The sequence below is a fragment of the Channa argus genome, chromosome 10 (assembly GCF_033026475.1).
Source record: "Channa argus isolate prfri chromosome 10, Channa argus male v1.0, whole genome shotgun sequence".
NCBI classification, from domain to species: Eukaryota; Metazoa; Chordata; class Actinopteri; order Anabantiformes; family Channidae; genus Channa; species Channa argus.
Window position 1 is genome coordinate 7841644 of NC_090206.1, and position 16321 is coordinate 7857964.

At 39.7% G+C, this 16321-nt stretch overlaps 1 protein-coding gene across 5 annotated transcripts in view; it reads right to left on the bottom strand.

The window, feature by feature from the left end:
* The window catches only part of tenm1 (teneurin transmembrane protein 1), a 158580-nt gene that overhangs the window by 69871 nt on the left and 72388 nt on the right, over positions 1–16321 (bottom strand). For all 5 annotated transcript variants that reach the window (XM_067518552.1, XM_067518554.1, XM_067518553.1 and 2 more), the window contains 3 exons: positions 7827–8029; positions 5489–5696; positions 1051–1152 (listed from right to left, as the gene is read on the bottom strand). In XM_067518552.1, coding sequence (XP_067374653.1) covers positions 1051–1152; positions 5489–5696; positions 7827–8029 — 513 coding nt within the window. The remainder of the gene's footprint in view (positions 1–1050; positions 1153–5488; positions 5697–7826; positions 8030–16321) is intronic.

The window sequence follows — 16321 nt, forward strand, 5'->3', positions numbered from 1 at the left end:
AATGATAAGCATAAATAAACCATACGATGTGATATCACATCACCTGTTTTTACACAATGAGACCGATAGAGCTAAAATGATTTCACAAAGGAGGATAGAGAGAGACAGAAAATGAGAAAGCAAGAGGGAAGGGGAAGAAAAAGAGAAAGAAAAAATGAAGGAGAGAAAGTATATGGGGAGACATTGTTGCAGTTAAAGAATATTGGTTTTACTATCAACAAATCCACTGACAAGACAAACAATTAATTTTTCCTACTAACAAGTTTTGTCTGTGTAGCCAAAATCTGATATAATGCATTTATCCATGTCAACTAAATCGACAATTGTCACAAAAAAACATTAAAACTCGTATGTGTAATGTGTAACACCTTTGCACAGCGAAAATTAGCGGAGCCTCAAAAATGACCAACACAAAACAAACAAATTCTAGTTACCACAAGGAAAATTTTAAAGACACACAGAGGATTGTGAAGAATTGCCTATGTCCTATTTCTGGTACTTCACATTAGTATCAGTTGCTTTTAATAAGATTTAACTTCCGAGACATTTTTCATGTCTACGGCAATACTGGTTAGCTTGCGTCTCAAATGTTTGCCTGAGGTCAAAACGTTGCATTAAATATACTACTTTCCTTTTTGGTTATTCTGGTATGCAGATTTTCTTTTTATTTTAATAGTTTGTTTTGCCTTGTACCTGTACACGGCTTGGGTTGAATATCTGTACCAAAAGTATGAGGGGTGCCCTTTGAGCCACTACAAGGCTTCAACGTGACTCATGCCGGCAGGAAGTGTTGACTTTTATTGACTGTAGCTTAACAGTGCTTGAAAAACAGCAGAATGAAAAATAGCTGGTGTGAGGAAATGGTAAGCCTAGTTCTACTGAAGAAGACAAACTCTGTGCGGCAAATAAGTGAATATACATGACTCTGTTGGTGTCCTGATGGAATTGCTGCTATTATGCAGAATTGATCCAGACCACAGGTAAACATAGAGAAGTTTTGAGTAACTGGTATTTGTTTAAAGTACAGAACACCACCAGGTCATTTCTCACCTTTGGCGCAGTCAGGACCCAGGAAACCAGCGAAGCAGTGGCAGTGTCCCGCCACACACTCTCCATTTCCATTACAGTCTGTGGAGCAACCATCCATTGAGTCTGTAAAACCACACACATTTACAAATCAGACACAGAGGACAAAGAAAAAAAAAACAACTAAACTTCAAAATATTCCACATGTAACTCCATAAGCTGGCATAGCTCTCTGTTATTGAATGAGAGATCTGATAAGCAATGGATGGCTCCCCAGACACAGTGGCTATATTAGATTAGTCTGATCCAGCTGCTATCACTCTCTGGGGAACGGCCAAGCACTCACTTACACTCAGTAGCACTAAGCACATTATACTGCATTACAGGTTGGAAACATGCTGAGCGCAAATTTACAAACATCAAGGCTTAATCAGCAAACTGTTTACAACGCTGCTGTTTGGAACGAGATTGAGGAACATAAAATCTGACATTGGGAGTGCGCAAGTTAGCAGCGAATAATACTATGTCACTGCTGTAGTCACACTCTTGGCATAGCGGATGGCGATGCTCGTTCTTAGTGTGGCTTTTTCACATCTGGATACATGTGTTTCATCATCAACTTCCTGTAGGCTGCCTTTCTTTTACCGGTGTCCTCAACTCCCATTGATATGTCCATCATGTCAGATCTCATTCTCTGGGTACAGACAGCAAAGCAAAGATAAAAAGGGAGAGCACTTGCTTTTAAAGAATTATATAAGCCACTGAGCTCTGTCAGCTCTGCTTGAGATGGAAGATTCTGGTGGTGAAGTACCCATAGGCTGGAGATGGGGATCCGAGCTGTGCTGCTGGTTGTCTTGTGCCAGGAAAGTCTTATCTAAACTAGATAGAGTAATTAAAATGAGTGTCAAGGATGTCATCCTTTATTTGACCCGGTGCCGTCCTGCTCGGCTCCTCTGAACAGGGATCAACTCCAGAGTCAAAACCACTGCAGTCCCCTGGCTCACTCTGCTCAGGGAGCATGGATCCTTCAGTCCCCTGCCTCGCGTGCACACAGTCATTTACAAACATGTGCACAAAGTTATTTTGTGACGCCCACCTTGAGGCCTGTGTGACAGATGCCCTGGAGGATAACCTCTACGGCAGTGGATCGCTACAGAAACCAAAGTCATTTTCACCTCCATCACCTGTCATTGTGGCACTGATGGATAGAAGGAGTGGCAATCATCTCTTCTCCCACACAGTTCGGAGGACTCAAAAAACTTTCTCCATATGTGTCTCTTTTGCGCTATTTGAAAAAAAGCCTCACAAACTCCAATAATGTTTCTGACACATGCAGTGAACAGAAATTCATCTGCAAGGTCACTGAGTTCTTTCTATTACAGAGGAAATGAGTGATCCATCAGAAAACCTAAAGGGCTGTAAGGTGCAAGGTTGTAACAGTGATATAAGCGCCCTATCTTTTAGGTCAATGTCTCACCTATAAAAATCTCCAGGCAATTAACGTCTAATGTATGAAGAGTGTGTCTTTATTTGTTACAGTATATAATGAGAGTGTGTGCACGTGTGCTCATCTGTGGGACATCCTCTCAGTTCTTTCCACTGACTAAACCATTTCCCAATAGAAGTCGCTCATGCCATAAGTTATTGCAGTTAAATGCTATTATAAAATAGGTGCTTCCAGCCAAGTGATCTGATTGGTCAAATAAGCATTCCAATTGTACTTTATGAGCCCGTAAAGTTTCAGCCATGCTTTATGATCCTTAGGCATTATGAATTAATAGAAAAATGCTCAGCTAACTCAAGTATTCAACCGCAAGCGAACCACCTTTTCTGTTTATCATCTATTTATAATTTTAAAGGTTTCATGTATCGACATTAAACTTTTTCTCATACTTTCTTTTGGCCGTTGTGTGAAAGATATAATATTGAGAGGATGTGTGATAACAGGTGGAGTATAGCAATTACACATGCATGAAGCTCCACTCTCTGCCAATGTACAGGCTGAGTAAAGTGAAAGAAGATGGGGGTGAAGTGGTGGTGGCGGCAAAATAACAGAAATCATTAGGTCAGAACCTTTGTGGGTCAAAAGTGAATGTCAATACTAGTGGAAGCCAAAAAATAAATAAAATAAAAGTGTTTTATTTTATATTTTTCAGCACAAAATAGAGAAACATTTTTTTGTTGTTGTTTTTGAATCCAGAATCCACAAAATATTGGAATATTTTAAAATCAGCAGCTCTCTCACCGATTCCTTCTTTCATTATTTAAACGGCATGTGACACGTTCATACATGATAGGCATGGATATCAGCATTTGAGCCGACATTTTTCTGTCCTACTCAGCAGCAGAGTTAAGATGAAACTGAACGCTAGTATGTGTGTGTGTGTGTGTGTGTGTGTGTGTGTGTGTGTGTGTGTGTGTGTGAGAGAGAGAGAGATTGACTGTTGATAGATGAAAGAACAACATAATACCTTCTGGCTGATACAGGTCAGTCACCAGCTGACCAAACACACAGGGGTTTGACTCCTTTCTTCTTTTTACCTCTATCAAGGTGATTATCCAAGACAGTGTCTTCTCTCTAATTTTACCTCACACTTCACTACCTTGGGAAATTAGTTTGACATACGGTGCAGTACACCCCCGTTTCTGTGAAAACAAGCATATTCCTGCTCACCAGCTACATTTCATGTATTGTTTTCATGTTCTTTGTGTTCTCATATTTTCCTTCTAGTCATACTCTACACTGTATTGATTTTACTTTAGTTTATTTCTTTTTACGGCAGTCTTTAGCTAAGCTCTTGTTTATACTCTCTGTTTCACGTTGTATCCAGTTACTATTTTCTGCGGAAAAGCTCAATTTCCCGACAGAGATCATCTCATTTCTCCCCCTCTCCACATAAAGCTCCTCTCTCAGGCTACAGCATACTGTGTCTCTTATTAGAATTTATTGTCCTGCAGCTCAATAGTTTTGATTTTCTGCCTCCAAAACAATGCGTTGTCTGTTTGTAACCCTTATTAGAGGTGTAAATGGGCAGTGAAATGAACTTTGACATCAATCCATTTATATTATTTTTCTCTTTCAAGCCAAATCACTTGATTAATTATTTTAAAAACCTAAGCGGACTAAAGGCTGCTATTCTGAGCCCATCTGTTGTGTCTATATTTGTTTTGATTATTAAGGAGAGAAGAAGAGAAAGAGGAAGTTAACTCTTTGTAAACACTGCTGACTCCAGTTTGGTTCAAACCACGTAACTCAAAATAGATCAGGTATATTCCAGATTTTACGAACAGCTCAAGTGTCAACAAATGTTTGACAGCTCAGAAATAAAATCTGTGTTTGGCTGTCGCACACTGTCAGTCATTATACAAAGCACCCTGTCGATTTGACAATGAAAGCTGTCTTCAGTACAATGTTTGGGAACTGTGAGGCTGTTTACTGACTGACTTACAACTTGGACCTTTTAAGAGATTTCTGATACATATTTATCTTACAAGTATTAAAAAAAACATCTGTGTAATCTTTGTGATTTATTAAATTGCAGAAAAATAAACTGCACATCACACCTTTTCAATGGTCATTATCAGATTGCCATCTGGGCCATTGAGATGTGTTTGGAAGGACAATAGCCCACCTCTAATTTAGCTCAGCAGACCATTATCACATGCTGTACCTTCATTGACTTGGTTACAATTATAAAACAAGAGTACGTCCAGTTTAGGCCCAGAACTACAGGTCAACTCTGACCTCCTCCCTGTGCTTATCAACAGTGATGCACTTTCAGGCCTACTGGCAGGTGCAGTCTGAAGCATAATGATTAGTAATGGTCATTTATTGGGGGTGACAACATTTGAATGGCTGCGTCATTGCATATTGTGTGCACTGCAGTTGCCATGTTACCTGTCTGTTACATAAAGATTACCAAGTTCTCCCTCTGATGTTACAGTGCTACTCTATTTCCCACCACTTTTTTGTTACTTCAACACTGTGTTCTCTTAAAGACTAGTGGACAAAGTGGGAGTGAAGAAACTGCCCTGGTAATTATCGACTTGTCTATATTCAGCCACGTACTCTTGCATTATTCACATCCTTCAATTTACACTTCCATCCGTGTGTGTCATAGAAATGAGCTGCAGTTAGCAAGCCCTGTCATTACTGCAGGAGCTGTCCTCCCCTTTCTAACTACTGTCTCTTACCATGCCAAGCTCACTCTTATAATAGGAAAAGTTCCCTTCAAATGTCAATGAGTTTTAAACCACTCTTGGCCATGTTTTCTGTATATCAACAGATGAAAGGGGAGAGAGGACAAGATAGTGAAGTTAACCTGAGATACAAACATTGGAATGCACACATAATACAACTCTAGAAATGTCAGGGAATGACAAATTTCACTGTTAACAAGAAATGGTTTCAGAAAAAATGACATTCTACTTCTTTCAGCGAGGCTTTTATAATCCTCCTCACCTATGGAAGTGCTGTGGAGTAGCACTTGCTCCAGGTTACGTCCATCATTGTAAAGAGCAAGGTGCCAGGTGCCGGGGTCCATGTACTCGATGAAACCTGTTTCTTGGAGGCCGCTCAGCAGTAGGCCTTTGGGAGTTTTGGCAGTTGAGACCGGATCAGTCAAGGACCTGGGCAGTGCCTTCCCATCCAGCAATTTCACAAAGTCGAACTGAACACAATATTTTAAAAACAGTACAGACAACACCATTTCATCCAGTTTGAAGGAGCAAGACAGGAATTCATGAAACCTGCACGAATGCAATGGAAATTTACAAACCAAATCTTGTGCAGTGGTGTGTGGCTGGTCTGAGCTTAGTGAAACTACCAACTGAATAGTATTGGAGAACTGCCTGCATGCAATAAGTTATGGAATAATATTAGTCGTGGATATCAGATGTGAAATGTGTAACAGGAGGTCAAAGAAGAAGCAAAATCACCATCCATGGCAGCTCAGTCCTCCAACAGACATGTTTCACAGCAGTTGGTTCAACAACTTGACGTAGCGCTGATACCATGGGCAGACTTTACCACCCAGGTTTTCAAGTAGAGCAGACTATTATTTCATCTGTCTAAATCTTCTCTGCTTCTTTCTCACCCTCTTTAACTTTCCCCACCACCCTCATCTCTCCCTCCCATCCTCTCCATCCTCAAACCTCCTTGAACTAGCAAGCACTCTGTGAGTCTTATTCCCCCTGAGGGCTGTGTGTCACACTAGTGTCAAAAACAGCTAATTAGACCTCTTCATGCAGGAGAGAGCAGGGGTGCACTGATGTTAAAAAGCAGATGACTCAGTGTGTGTTGTATTTTCGTCTGTATACGTGCTTCTTGCACGGTACAATGCTCTTCTAAACTGTGTACGTATGTGTGTGCACATTGTTTCTGGGAGTGTGTCTAACACTACATCCCGACTAAGCTGACTAAATCAAAAATCTCTGTTTTCTGGCATTAATTATTCAGATCGACACCTTCAGCTAGATATGATCTCAGTCCATGTCCATGGCAAACTCAAGCCAGACTTGAACTAAGGATGTTGCAATTATGTGGCATGCACTGTCGCCATTTAGCTAATGAGGAGCTCCTTCTTCCTTCTATTCTTACACTGTGCTCAACATGTAAAACCTCTGCGTTCCATCAACTCAGATAGAAAAAAAAACACAATATGTATTAATTTCTCCCATTTACATATTTTCTGTTGTTGTCAGAGCAGGTATAAAACAGTAATTTGTTCATGGCTAATAAATGCTACCCGTTAAAAAGGCAGACAACAATACCTGCTTGACTTGTTGAACCTGTCTGACAAATCAAGCAGAAATACAGTTTGACATCTGCATCGTGTAACTGGATTCAATGATATTTTAACATGTTTGATCAGAGACAATGTTTCAGGTGACAGGAACTTTTCTGTTTTACTGACACACAACCCGACCTGAGCAGGTATACTGCTAGTGCATAAACTCTGTCAGAAGTAAATTAGCTATTTACCAGGTAGACACGTGCCTATCGTGGGCTTGTTTACCATTCTTGTAGTTCTTCCTTATTTCCCTAGTGAATATAATTGTCGCTGTGTACAGATCTTATAATAAAATGCTCAGACCACTGACCAAATCCTTAGTTTTTAGCAGTGGATTCTAGGCAACTTCTATTTTAAATGGGCCAAGCAATTTACAAGCAACCAGAGTGAATGAAAAAACGAAAAAAAGTAAGGTTGAACTTGCTCACTGTAACACAGTGGGTCTCATGCAAGAGCCAGATACAAACAGATTCTATACAGACAGATTCAATCTTAAGTGATTTGTACAAGCAATTTAAGCAAACCTGTGGCATTCACCAATTTCTCATCCTTTGAATTCTTCTTGATTTGAATAAAATTCGCAAGTGGGCCAGAGCTGCTGTACAAGTCATTAACAGACAAACTGACTTTCTTAGCAGGAGAGAGAGCGGGAAACACATTTGACTTAATTGTAGAGTCTTAATCTGAATCCATTTGTAATTTTAAAATTATAATAAAATAGGTTTTGTTAAAACATGTAGCAAATATAACCTAATACAGAATTAATATTTAGTTCATTACAATGTCTTCACAAAGTCCATCATAACTATGGCTTGCGAAATAGTTTTTATTAATATATTTATTGTAATCTTTTTCTAATTCTATTTTATATTCTATATTCTATAATTCTATATTCCTTGTTGTAGATAAAAAACAGGTGTATTTGTTTAGATGTGATCTGTAGCTCTGCAACTCAAGCAAACAAGCCCATCTGGGTGAACAGCATGCTACAACAGGACACCTATTTACCTGAGTGTGTGTAGGCGGTATGTTCCTGCGTCCATAGACCCCCAGCAGTGCGTTGTGCGACAGAGAGAGGTTGAACTTGATGTAGGTTGGATGGTGCACAGTCATATGAAACCTCCAGAAAAGTCCTGGTGGGATTGCCTGGCTCTGCTGGGTTCCCATGTCGACCTCACCACGGTCAATAGCTCGGCCACGCACCCACTTTTCTGAAGAACACAAACAGTTAACTCTTATTGTACATTAATCAAGATGGACAGAGAGTACTAGTCAGTATCAAAGGGAGAAATGAATAACCAACCGGATGTCTTCTAACATCAACGTAATCTGTGGCTGTACTAATGAAGGGAGACTGAATAGACACAACAAATGATGAAAATGCTGGTGAAATTCCTGCTTTTTCCAGAGGTCCTGCTTTTGGTAAAACACAAGCTCTGCATAAAGATGAACTGTTTCAAAAGGCAAGTGTCTGAGAGGTGTCTGGGGCTTTGCCATACTAATATCCAGTATTTTTTAACAACTTAGTTGATTTAGGTTTAGTCAGAAATTCTGTGCCTAAAATCCTGGTCCTACTTTATTTATTTGGTCAACAAAAATCAAAGACACTTTAGTTTATGTCTGACATTTTAAATATTTTTAAGCATTTTAACACGTTTCATCACCTTTTTAGTGTAAATTTAGGTTGATTACAGTTTAGTGGAAAAAGCTGTATATTTGTTCAAACACACATACACCCACACACACACACACACACGTGCACAGGGTGCTTCTCATTTACTTAAAAAATCAAATACTATATCACTCTAAACGTGTCCCCTTATAAAAACCCTGTCAATCTGCACATTGAAAATGTTGTAAAGTTACTGTTAAGGAACTGAAAGCACAAAAGGCGTTCATATTTATTGTCCATATTTATTGATATGCTTGTATACTCATATAGATAAAAAGACTACGATAATATCTTGAAATCTGAAAAAAGTTGCATATGTTTTAAAGAAAGTGGAAATTATGTGTATATCTCGAATAATCTTTCTTACTGAAGCAAAGGGATTTTCAAATTGGAAGAAACTGCTATTTAATTAAAATGTTTTTAATATTGAAAGACAGCAAACTCTACCTATCTGTGCTTATCCATGGAACAGGTTAAATGGGAAATTTACCAAAAACTAAAAGAGAGCTCTTTTTGATGAATGATAAAAGTTGCTTTAATTAATCAGGCTGACGGTTAACATTAATCCAATCATTTTAACTAAACGGTGAATTTAAAATATAAACGAGTGGTTTAATATAGTGATGCAGCTCCATCACTAACAGTCTCTTGTGTTCTCTCTCAAGCTTCTTTACAGAAACCCTCCTTACTCTTCTGAACAAAATAACAAAATGTATACATCACTAAAGATGGTGGACTGGGACGATTTCCAGGTCACCCGAGGAAAATAAAATAATAAGAAGCCCCTACTGTCCACGTGCTCTGTTCTGCATAGTAGTGAGTCACTTTTTATGTTCTTGTGAAATTCTTAAATTAAGGTAAATTTAATTTTTTCTCCCCAAGAACCAGTAATTAGTTGACACAGACGTACACTAGTGCTACTTATGTAATACGCTTATGAACACGCCTAACAGCATTGCAATAAGTACAGTAAAGTGACAGAATCAACTTTTAGCAGGATATATTTTGGGTGGGGGACAAAAGGCATTCATTGACATATTTAACACTTAGCTTCTTCTAGCAAGAAAGACGTTGAAGTTGAAAGAAAGTGAGGAGGGCGGGGGGCACACACATGCACACACGCATTCACAAGCGGAGTCATGGCACACAGATAGCGTCTTGAGTGAGAGCACGTCTTTGTATGTGAAGAGAATAGGTCTTTCCAACAGTCCCCTGGCCATCAGCTCCTCTGCTCTCCATAAGCCTTTATCAAGCACGAGGCATGAGGCTTTTGTGTAGGGGAGCAGACGAGGCTCTCCAGCCCTCTTTGTGTCGGCCTTTATGGAGAGATATATCTCTGCTTCTAAACTAAGATGGAGAAAATATGGGGACAGAGGAAAGCCAGCCGATCGTTACAGCCACAAAGGCAGAAGAACAGCTAGGGGCAGATTCATGGATGAGGCCGCTGGCTCTCAATCTATAATGCCTGCAGCTTTACCACTCCATTATGGTGACACCATGCACACCCACCAGCTAGCCAGAATATATCACATGTACTGTCACACAGATAGGGATGTAGCTATTGGAGCTCCACTTTCTACTGTCATTGTTAGCTTTTAGCCGTGCTAGCAGCAAGACAAAAAAAACAAAAAATAAAAAAAAAAAAACAATTTGATTGATTGTCACAAAATTTTGTACAGATATTTATAATATACAGGGAATAAAATCCCGTGTCTTTGATGGTCCTCTGACTTTCCCCCCACCCACTATAGTCTTTTTTCACATTTGGGTATTTCTCAACCGGAAGCTGCCGAAACTGGGCTGCTTTACTTCCGGTGTAAGTTATTACATACGGACAATGGCAATATCTGAAAATCTGAAGCTTTTGTGCTGTACCTGAACGTTCGTGATGGCCGCCATACTCATTTGACTCATGTCCCAAAGATACTCAACTTAAAAGAAAAGGGAAAAGGGTAGAGGGAATTAGGCGAGACGATGGAGGAAATTTTAAGGTTTAAAATGCGGACTAAGATTACATTAAAGCGGGCAGCAGTCGTCTCATAAACAGAGTTGTCCCAAATCGCTTTTCTTGGAACATCTTTGTTGCACCACAGAAAAAGGAGAATGTCTTCACAAGGGCAATAAACGTTTAGCTACAGACCAAACAGTCTCCTCTTCGTGTGATGTAAGTGTGGAAGCTGCCACCTTCGCTCCTCTGCTGGACCACGATCATGTTGCCCCCCGGCCGGCAGGTCAGAAATGATGGATAACATAATGTAATATAACTGACTCCTATGGCAGAATTTTAACCCGTTTTTGTGTACAGTCTGTTTTGTGGCCTGTAATTTAAAGCTAACCAACTTAGCCTGTAAGGTAAAGCTAGTAAGCTTCACATGCTTATTGCTTACAACAATAAGTTCATTTCCATGTGTAAGGTACCACATAACACTACATTAATGGTTAATGAAAATTAGTGATAATATTTACACCGAGTCATTAATTTGGGCATAATTACCTTTATCCAGCATTGATGCTCGTAATAATACAAATATGGCATTTGTATTCGTTGACAGAGAAGTTGAAAGAATTGCTGCGATCCACCGTTACCGTGTCACTGCGTTGCACAGCGTAAAGCGGAAACAGGGTCACCCATTCGCTAAGTTCCTCCGTTTTAAGTCTATTAACTTGACATTTGTGATTTTGAGGGAAATGTCAGCTGCTCCCCTACCTCCAAATACAGTTTTGAAAATTACTTTTAATATTTGCTGAGATGATTATCATGTATACAGTAACAATAAACAATGTTTATTACATAATTACAATAGTAAAATTTATGTTTAACATGTCTCCTTTATTCTTTAGATAAATGAAAGGGGGCTGCATCCCACCGCTACCTTATAGACCAACCGCAAGTATGTTAACGTTTCTCTTACCATCACAATGACACTAGACCTGTAAATGTCTGCTTGTCTCAGTCAATCGCCAAGAATTGCAGAGACCTGGACTTTTAAGGTTAATATGCTGTGAATATCAATTCCTGTTCCTGATTAATAGGTTTTGTAGCATTTTTATTTATTGTAAAAAAGGACAGTTTCCCCGCAGGGAAGTGCAGTGCATAAGCGACAAAGCTGTAAAAGAGCAGAGACAGGGAGGACTGGGCGAATTGAGGATTAATTCCAAGTTTCAAGCTAGCAATAGCTTATTGCACTTTGTACCTTTAATGATCAAGCTAGCTCTGCTATCACTGCCTTTTCATATTGCTTCCCTAACCTAATTTCCAGTGGCACACATAATCAAGACCTTACTTTATTACATATTGATGAAAAGCTAAAAAGCTAAGCAAAGATGAAAAACACTGTTAACTTATACTACTTATCCTATTTATATCTTTGGAAAACCAGCATGTTACTATTTTTTCATGTGATTACGTCTACATGCTGACACAAATTTATAACTGTGATCAAGCTGCCAGCAAGGCTGTAGACTTGTTAGGGGCTCAAACAAAAATTGTCAAATGTCACACAAATTAGTCTCAAAATGATGGATTTTTCTTATTATCTTGTATCTCCAATTTCTTCTCTATGGACTAGAGGACTGAGGAAAGTCCATTAATTAATGGGTCAATGGCCTGAGCTAGACAGCGCTGTGACGAAAAAATGGGGAAATAGAAAGAAAGACAAAAGAAGATAAAAATGAGAGAGCGACAAGAACAAAAGTGAGTGATCAAAAAGGATTGTAAAGAAAGGGAAAACAGAGATATGTATCCTGCATGAAGCATAAATTGTCCCTGTACTAAAATCTTTGACAAACAGAATAAAGCTTGGCATAAAGAAAGTATGAGTTCACGCATTCCTGCCGAGTCTACCTCAGCAGTCTATTGCTTTTAATGCTAATCCTCAACTCTGAAAAAGAAATAAAAAAAAAGCGCGCCAGCATGGATGTCCCGAGGAAGGCAGCCTTTTATTCAACACAAGATGAATAGGACATGAATAGGGCATGGCAGTTGGCAGAACACTGGCAGCAGACAGAGCAGGCTGACGGGCAGATGAGCAGGCAAGTCCTTCTGATGCTAATTACTGTACTATGCCTCTCCGAGCCTGATGCAACCCAGGGACAGAAAGCGGCGCCCAGGTCAGCCGCAAGGATGGGTGGTATAGGGTGGGGGAGTCGTAAAAAAGAGGATTAAAAAGAGGAGAGAGAAGAGACGAGATGAGAGGAAAAGGAACAGGGCGAGAGGTCCATGTCCAAAGAGTACGTGGCAGTGTCAAGTTACAGCTGCTGATGCAAAAAGAAGAAAACCCTCATGCATATCTCGCTCTACTTCTGTCTCACTCCAGCTTCAGAAGAAGCTTCTTGCTGCAGCTTCAGAAGAATGAGAGAAGATCGAGGAAGTTTGCATCCCGCAAGAAGTCAGACAGCTCACATGGTTACTAGGGTTCCTCCAGGTCTTCCCAGCTGCTCAGGTTACTGCTGTCAATCACAGTGTCACGCCAGCACTGAAGTACTCTCTCAGCACAAAATCCAAGACTATTCTTTGGAAATATCTTTCAAAACAGCAAATCTGTTTATTCCGACTTGACAGGCAAAAGGAATACAAGCTTAAGCAAACCAATATGCGAACAAGGAGGTAAAATTCCTTCACACCTTGCTATCTTGGGCTCTAATAAGGGAAAAGCAGCTTGAAATTCACACTTACTATCTGTTACTTAGAATAAATAAAAATAAATGGCATTGCATAAATCTCCTCTTGTGCTTTTCATCATTAGCTGGCAGCAGAAGCAAGCTGTAAAAAAAGGTATTGAGGATTATTTGAAAATGTTGGGCTTGTTTAAAGGGCAGATGAAAGTGTTGCATAGTTTATTCATGTCTGCCATCAAGCACAATGTGCACAACATGCTCTTGATGGAAATGATAGATTTTTAGTGGGCAGGTCTGACTAATGATGATGCTGCCTCAGCCAATTATAGTGCTAGTGCAGCATGGTGTACACATACCCCCACAGATGCCCTCACTTAAACTATTCACCCACAACATGCAAACACATGAACACATGGAATATTTTCAGCTAAATTAGACACTGGATGGTTTCTGTGATAAAAGACATGTGAAAGAAGGAGACATTTATATTTGAACTCTTTACATTTCTAATAATGTCTCCAGACTATCAGTCTTCATCCTTCTTATAAAGTGAGTTTCTCAGAGTCAGTGTGAATTTGCCTGACCATCTGTCTATTTGTCTGTTATGTGTCTCTGAGTGTGCCAACAAAATAGATGAGCTACATTAGGGCTTGGGACACAAGGTCTAATTAATTTCTCTTGCCTTTGGGTTATTCAGGTAAAACAATTACACCTGTAATGTCTGTCTTTGCAATTAATGGTATTATCCTTCAGATTCTAATGAAGCAAAGAACAGACTAAAAGTGCAGCTGGAGTCTTGGTGAAGGGACATGTCTGGGGGGACCAGAACTGTGTGTGTGCTAGTCGATATTGAAGCGTAGGCCTGTGTGAATCTCACACACATTGGTGAAGACAACATTAATAGTGTTCCAAATGCAAGAGAGATTGAGTTTGCCGCAGGATGAATAAAAATATCACAATGGGCAAGGTTTCTATAATTACTTGGATTAAATTAAGGGCCTTTTGAGCAGGTGGCTTAATAAGCTTTCAGCCTCCTCTATCCACTGTGCAGCCTAATGAGTGTCAGTCAGAGTCAGAAGAAGATAATGCTCTTGGCCTTAGGGTCTTCCATTACTCTTTCGTCGTCACCTTTTACCATGGGGCCTCGAGCTATGTCTTTGACAGACATGTCTGAGTGTTCACAAACTCGTTCGCTTCATGACGCTGAATGCACTTACATTCTTACACAAGCAATATGTTCGTATAAACTGACATATGGATAAATCATTTTTAATTAAATTGCCCTCTACTGGTGACTGAACTGATTTAGACAAACCACTTACCTGGACCAAAAAAAAAAAAAAAAGGTTTGTAGATGTCCATCCTGCTCACTGTATATATTCTGCTCTTGATACTAACTGAAACTTAAAATTACGTTTAATTTCTTCAACTATATCTGGATGAGATGTTTTGAATGCCAGCTGAGTAACAGACAGACATGTTTTTGCTGCTAGCCTTTCTGAAGTTGAGGGCGTTCACCAAATGATCCCTACTTTTTCTTGTGTCCGTGTGCGTGTGTTACATCCTGAGACTGTACGGCAGTGTGAGGAAATCAATGAGACCAGTTTAACAGGGACCAGTCCTTCAACATTTGCACACATGCACAAGCATGACCACACACGCACATCTCATTTTCTCACACCGATACATATAGCAATACAATATGCACACATTTTGCTAACCTTCTGCACACACTGCTCAGCCTCACTTCCTCCACTCTGCACGCAGGCTAGAATATTGATGTGCTCTTTAAGAGCCCTCCTCTCTGTCTGTGTCACATTCCATCCATCTACACACTATTTCCAACCACACTATCAGATAGAGTGGAAACAATTGAGCACTAACTCCCCTTTCATACAGTGGTTTATACAATCATAGGCTCAGATGGCATTCCACAAGCTCCACATTTCATCATCTTCACTTTATAATGAGGCAATATGCCGCTCTACTGTATGTCAGTTTGTATCATTTCATATCATTAATATATCCAACGTTACGCAAAGTGAAATATTATTCGCAAACTTCGATGTACTTCATTAAGGCTGGGAATCCACTGATGGAAAGTGTATTCTCTGGGCACTTCTGCTTTTATCTGCACCACAGGATTTTCTGTGTGTGTGTGTGTGTGTGTGTGTGTGTGTGTGTGTGTGTGTGTGTGTGTGTGTGCGCGCGCGTGTATTTGTGTTTGTGTGGCCCTGACAGCATGTTCATATGCACGTGTGCCAGATACAGAAATTAAATATAAAAAACAAAAGAAAAAGGAGTGTTCACACATTCACCCATGCACATCAGCCTGAGGTTTATTATCATGGGGTGAGTGGCAATTAATGTAGCTCTAATTAAAGAGGCTTTTATGTGTAGAGGACTAAAACCAGCTCCCGGTGATCTTTGGAAACTGCTCGAGAGATAGTACCAAGAACATAAAACACAGTGGACACGGCTTGACGAGACACTAGCCATACGCAGATGACACAACATGTCAATTAGTATCTAGTGCCATGCAGCAAGCTGCCTCTTAGATAGATTAAGAATCTGCTGCTCCCGATCTTGATTTTGGCATCAAGCCAGCAAATCAAACAGAGCGCCTATCTTTATGGCATTGAAGTTGACATAAAAACAACAACACTAAAAATACACTAGCAAGAATATAAGAAGATTACTACCTTCCAATCATTCTGCTGTGCTTGTTTCATCTCTCCCTACTGTGTCATCAGTTTATATCAAAGCAAGCAGAAACTGATAACTATCCTCCAATCAGTCTCCTCAGCCATTTTTATGCCCCCACTGTTATATTATTGCTTGTGTTTATAGCAGTGCATCAAAAATAAAATCATTTATTTCAAAATAAAAAAAGAACATTTCTCTGCTTGGTTTCTCATTTTTGAAATGTCTAATAAGGTTTTTCATTAAAATTTTATTTTAATGTCAGCTATTTTTTTTCAGCTCGTGTCACTTATATGCTGGATATCTCAAACATCCTTCAAGTGGATTGGTATCCATCAATCACTGTTCTCGCCTCTCATCACTCTCATTCTTGTCTTCCTCTGCCATGTCATGCTTTTATCCTCTCCCTTCCCCGCTGTCCTTTCTCACCATCCTTCGCTGTGTAATCTTGGGGATTGTGTGGTCTCTTGGTGTGAGAGGTGATGGGTACAGCAGGATGAACGTGATAATC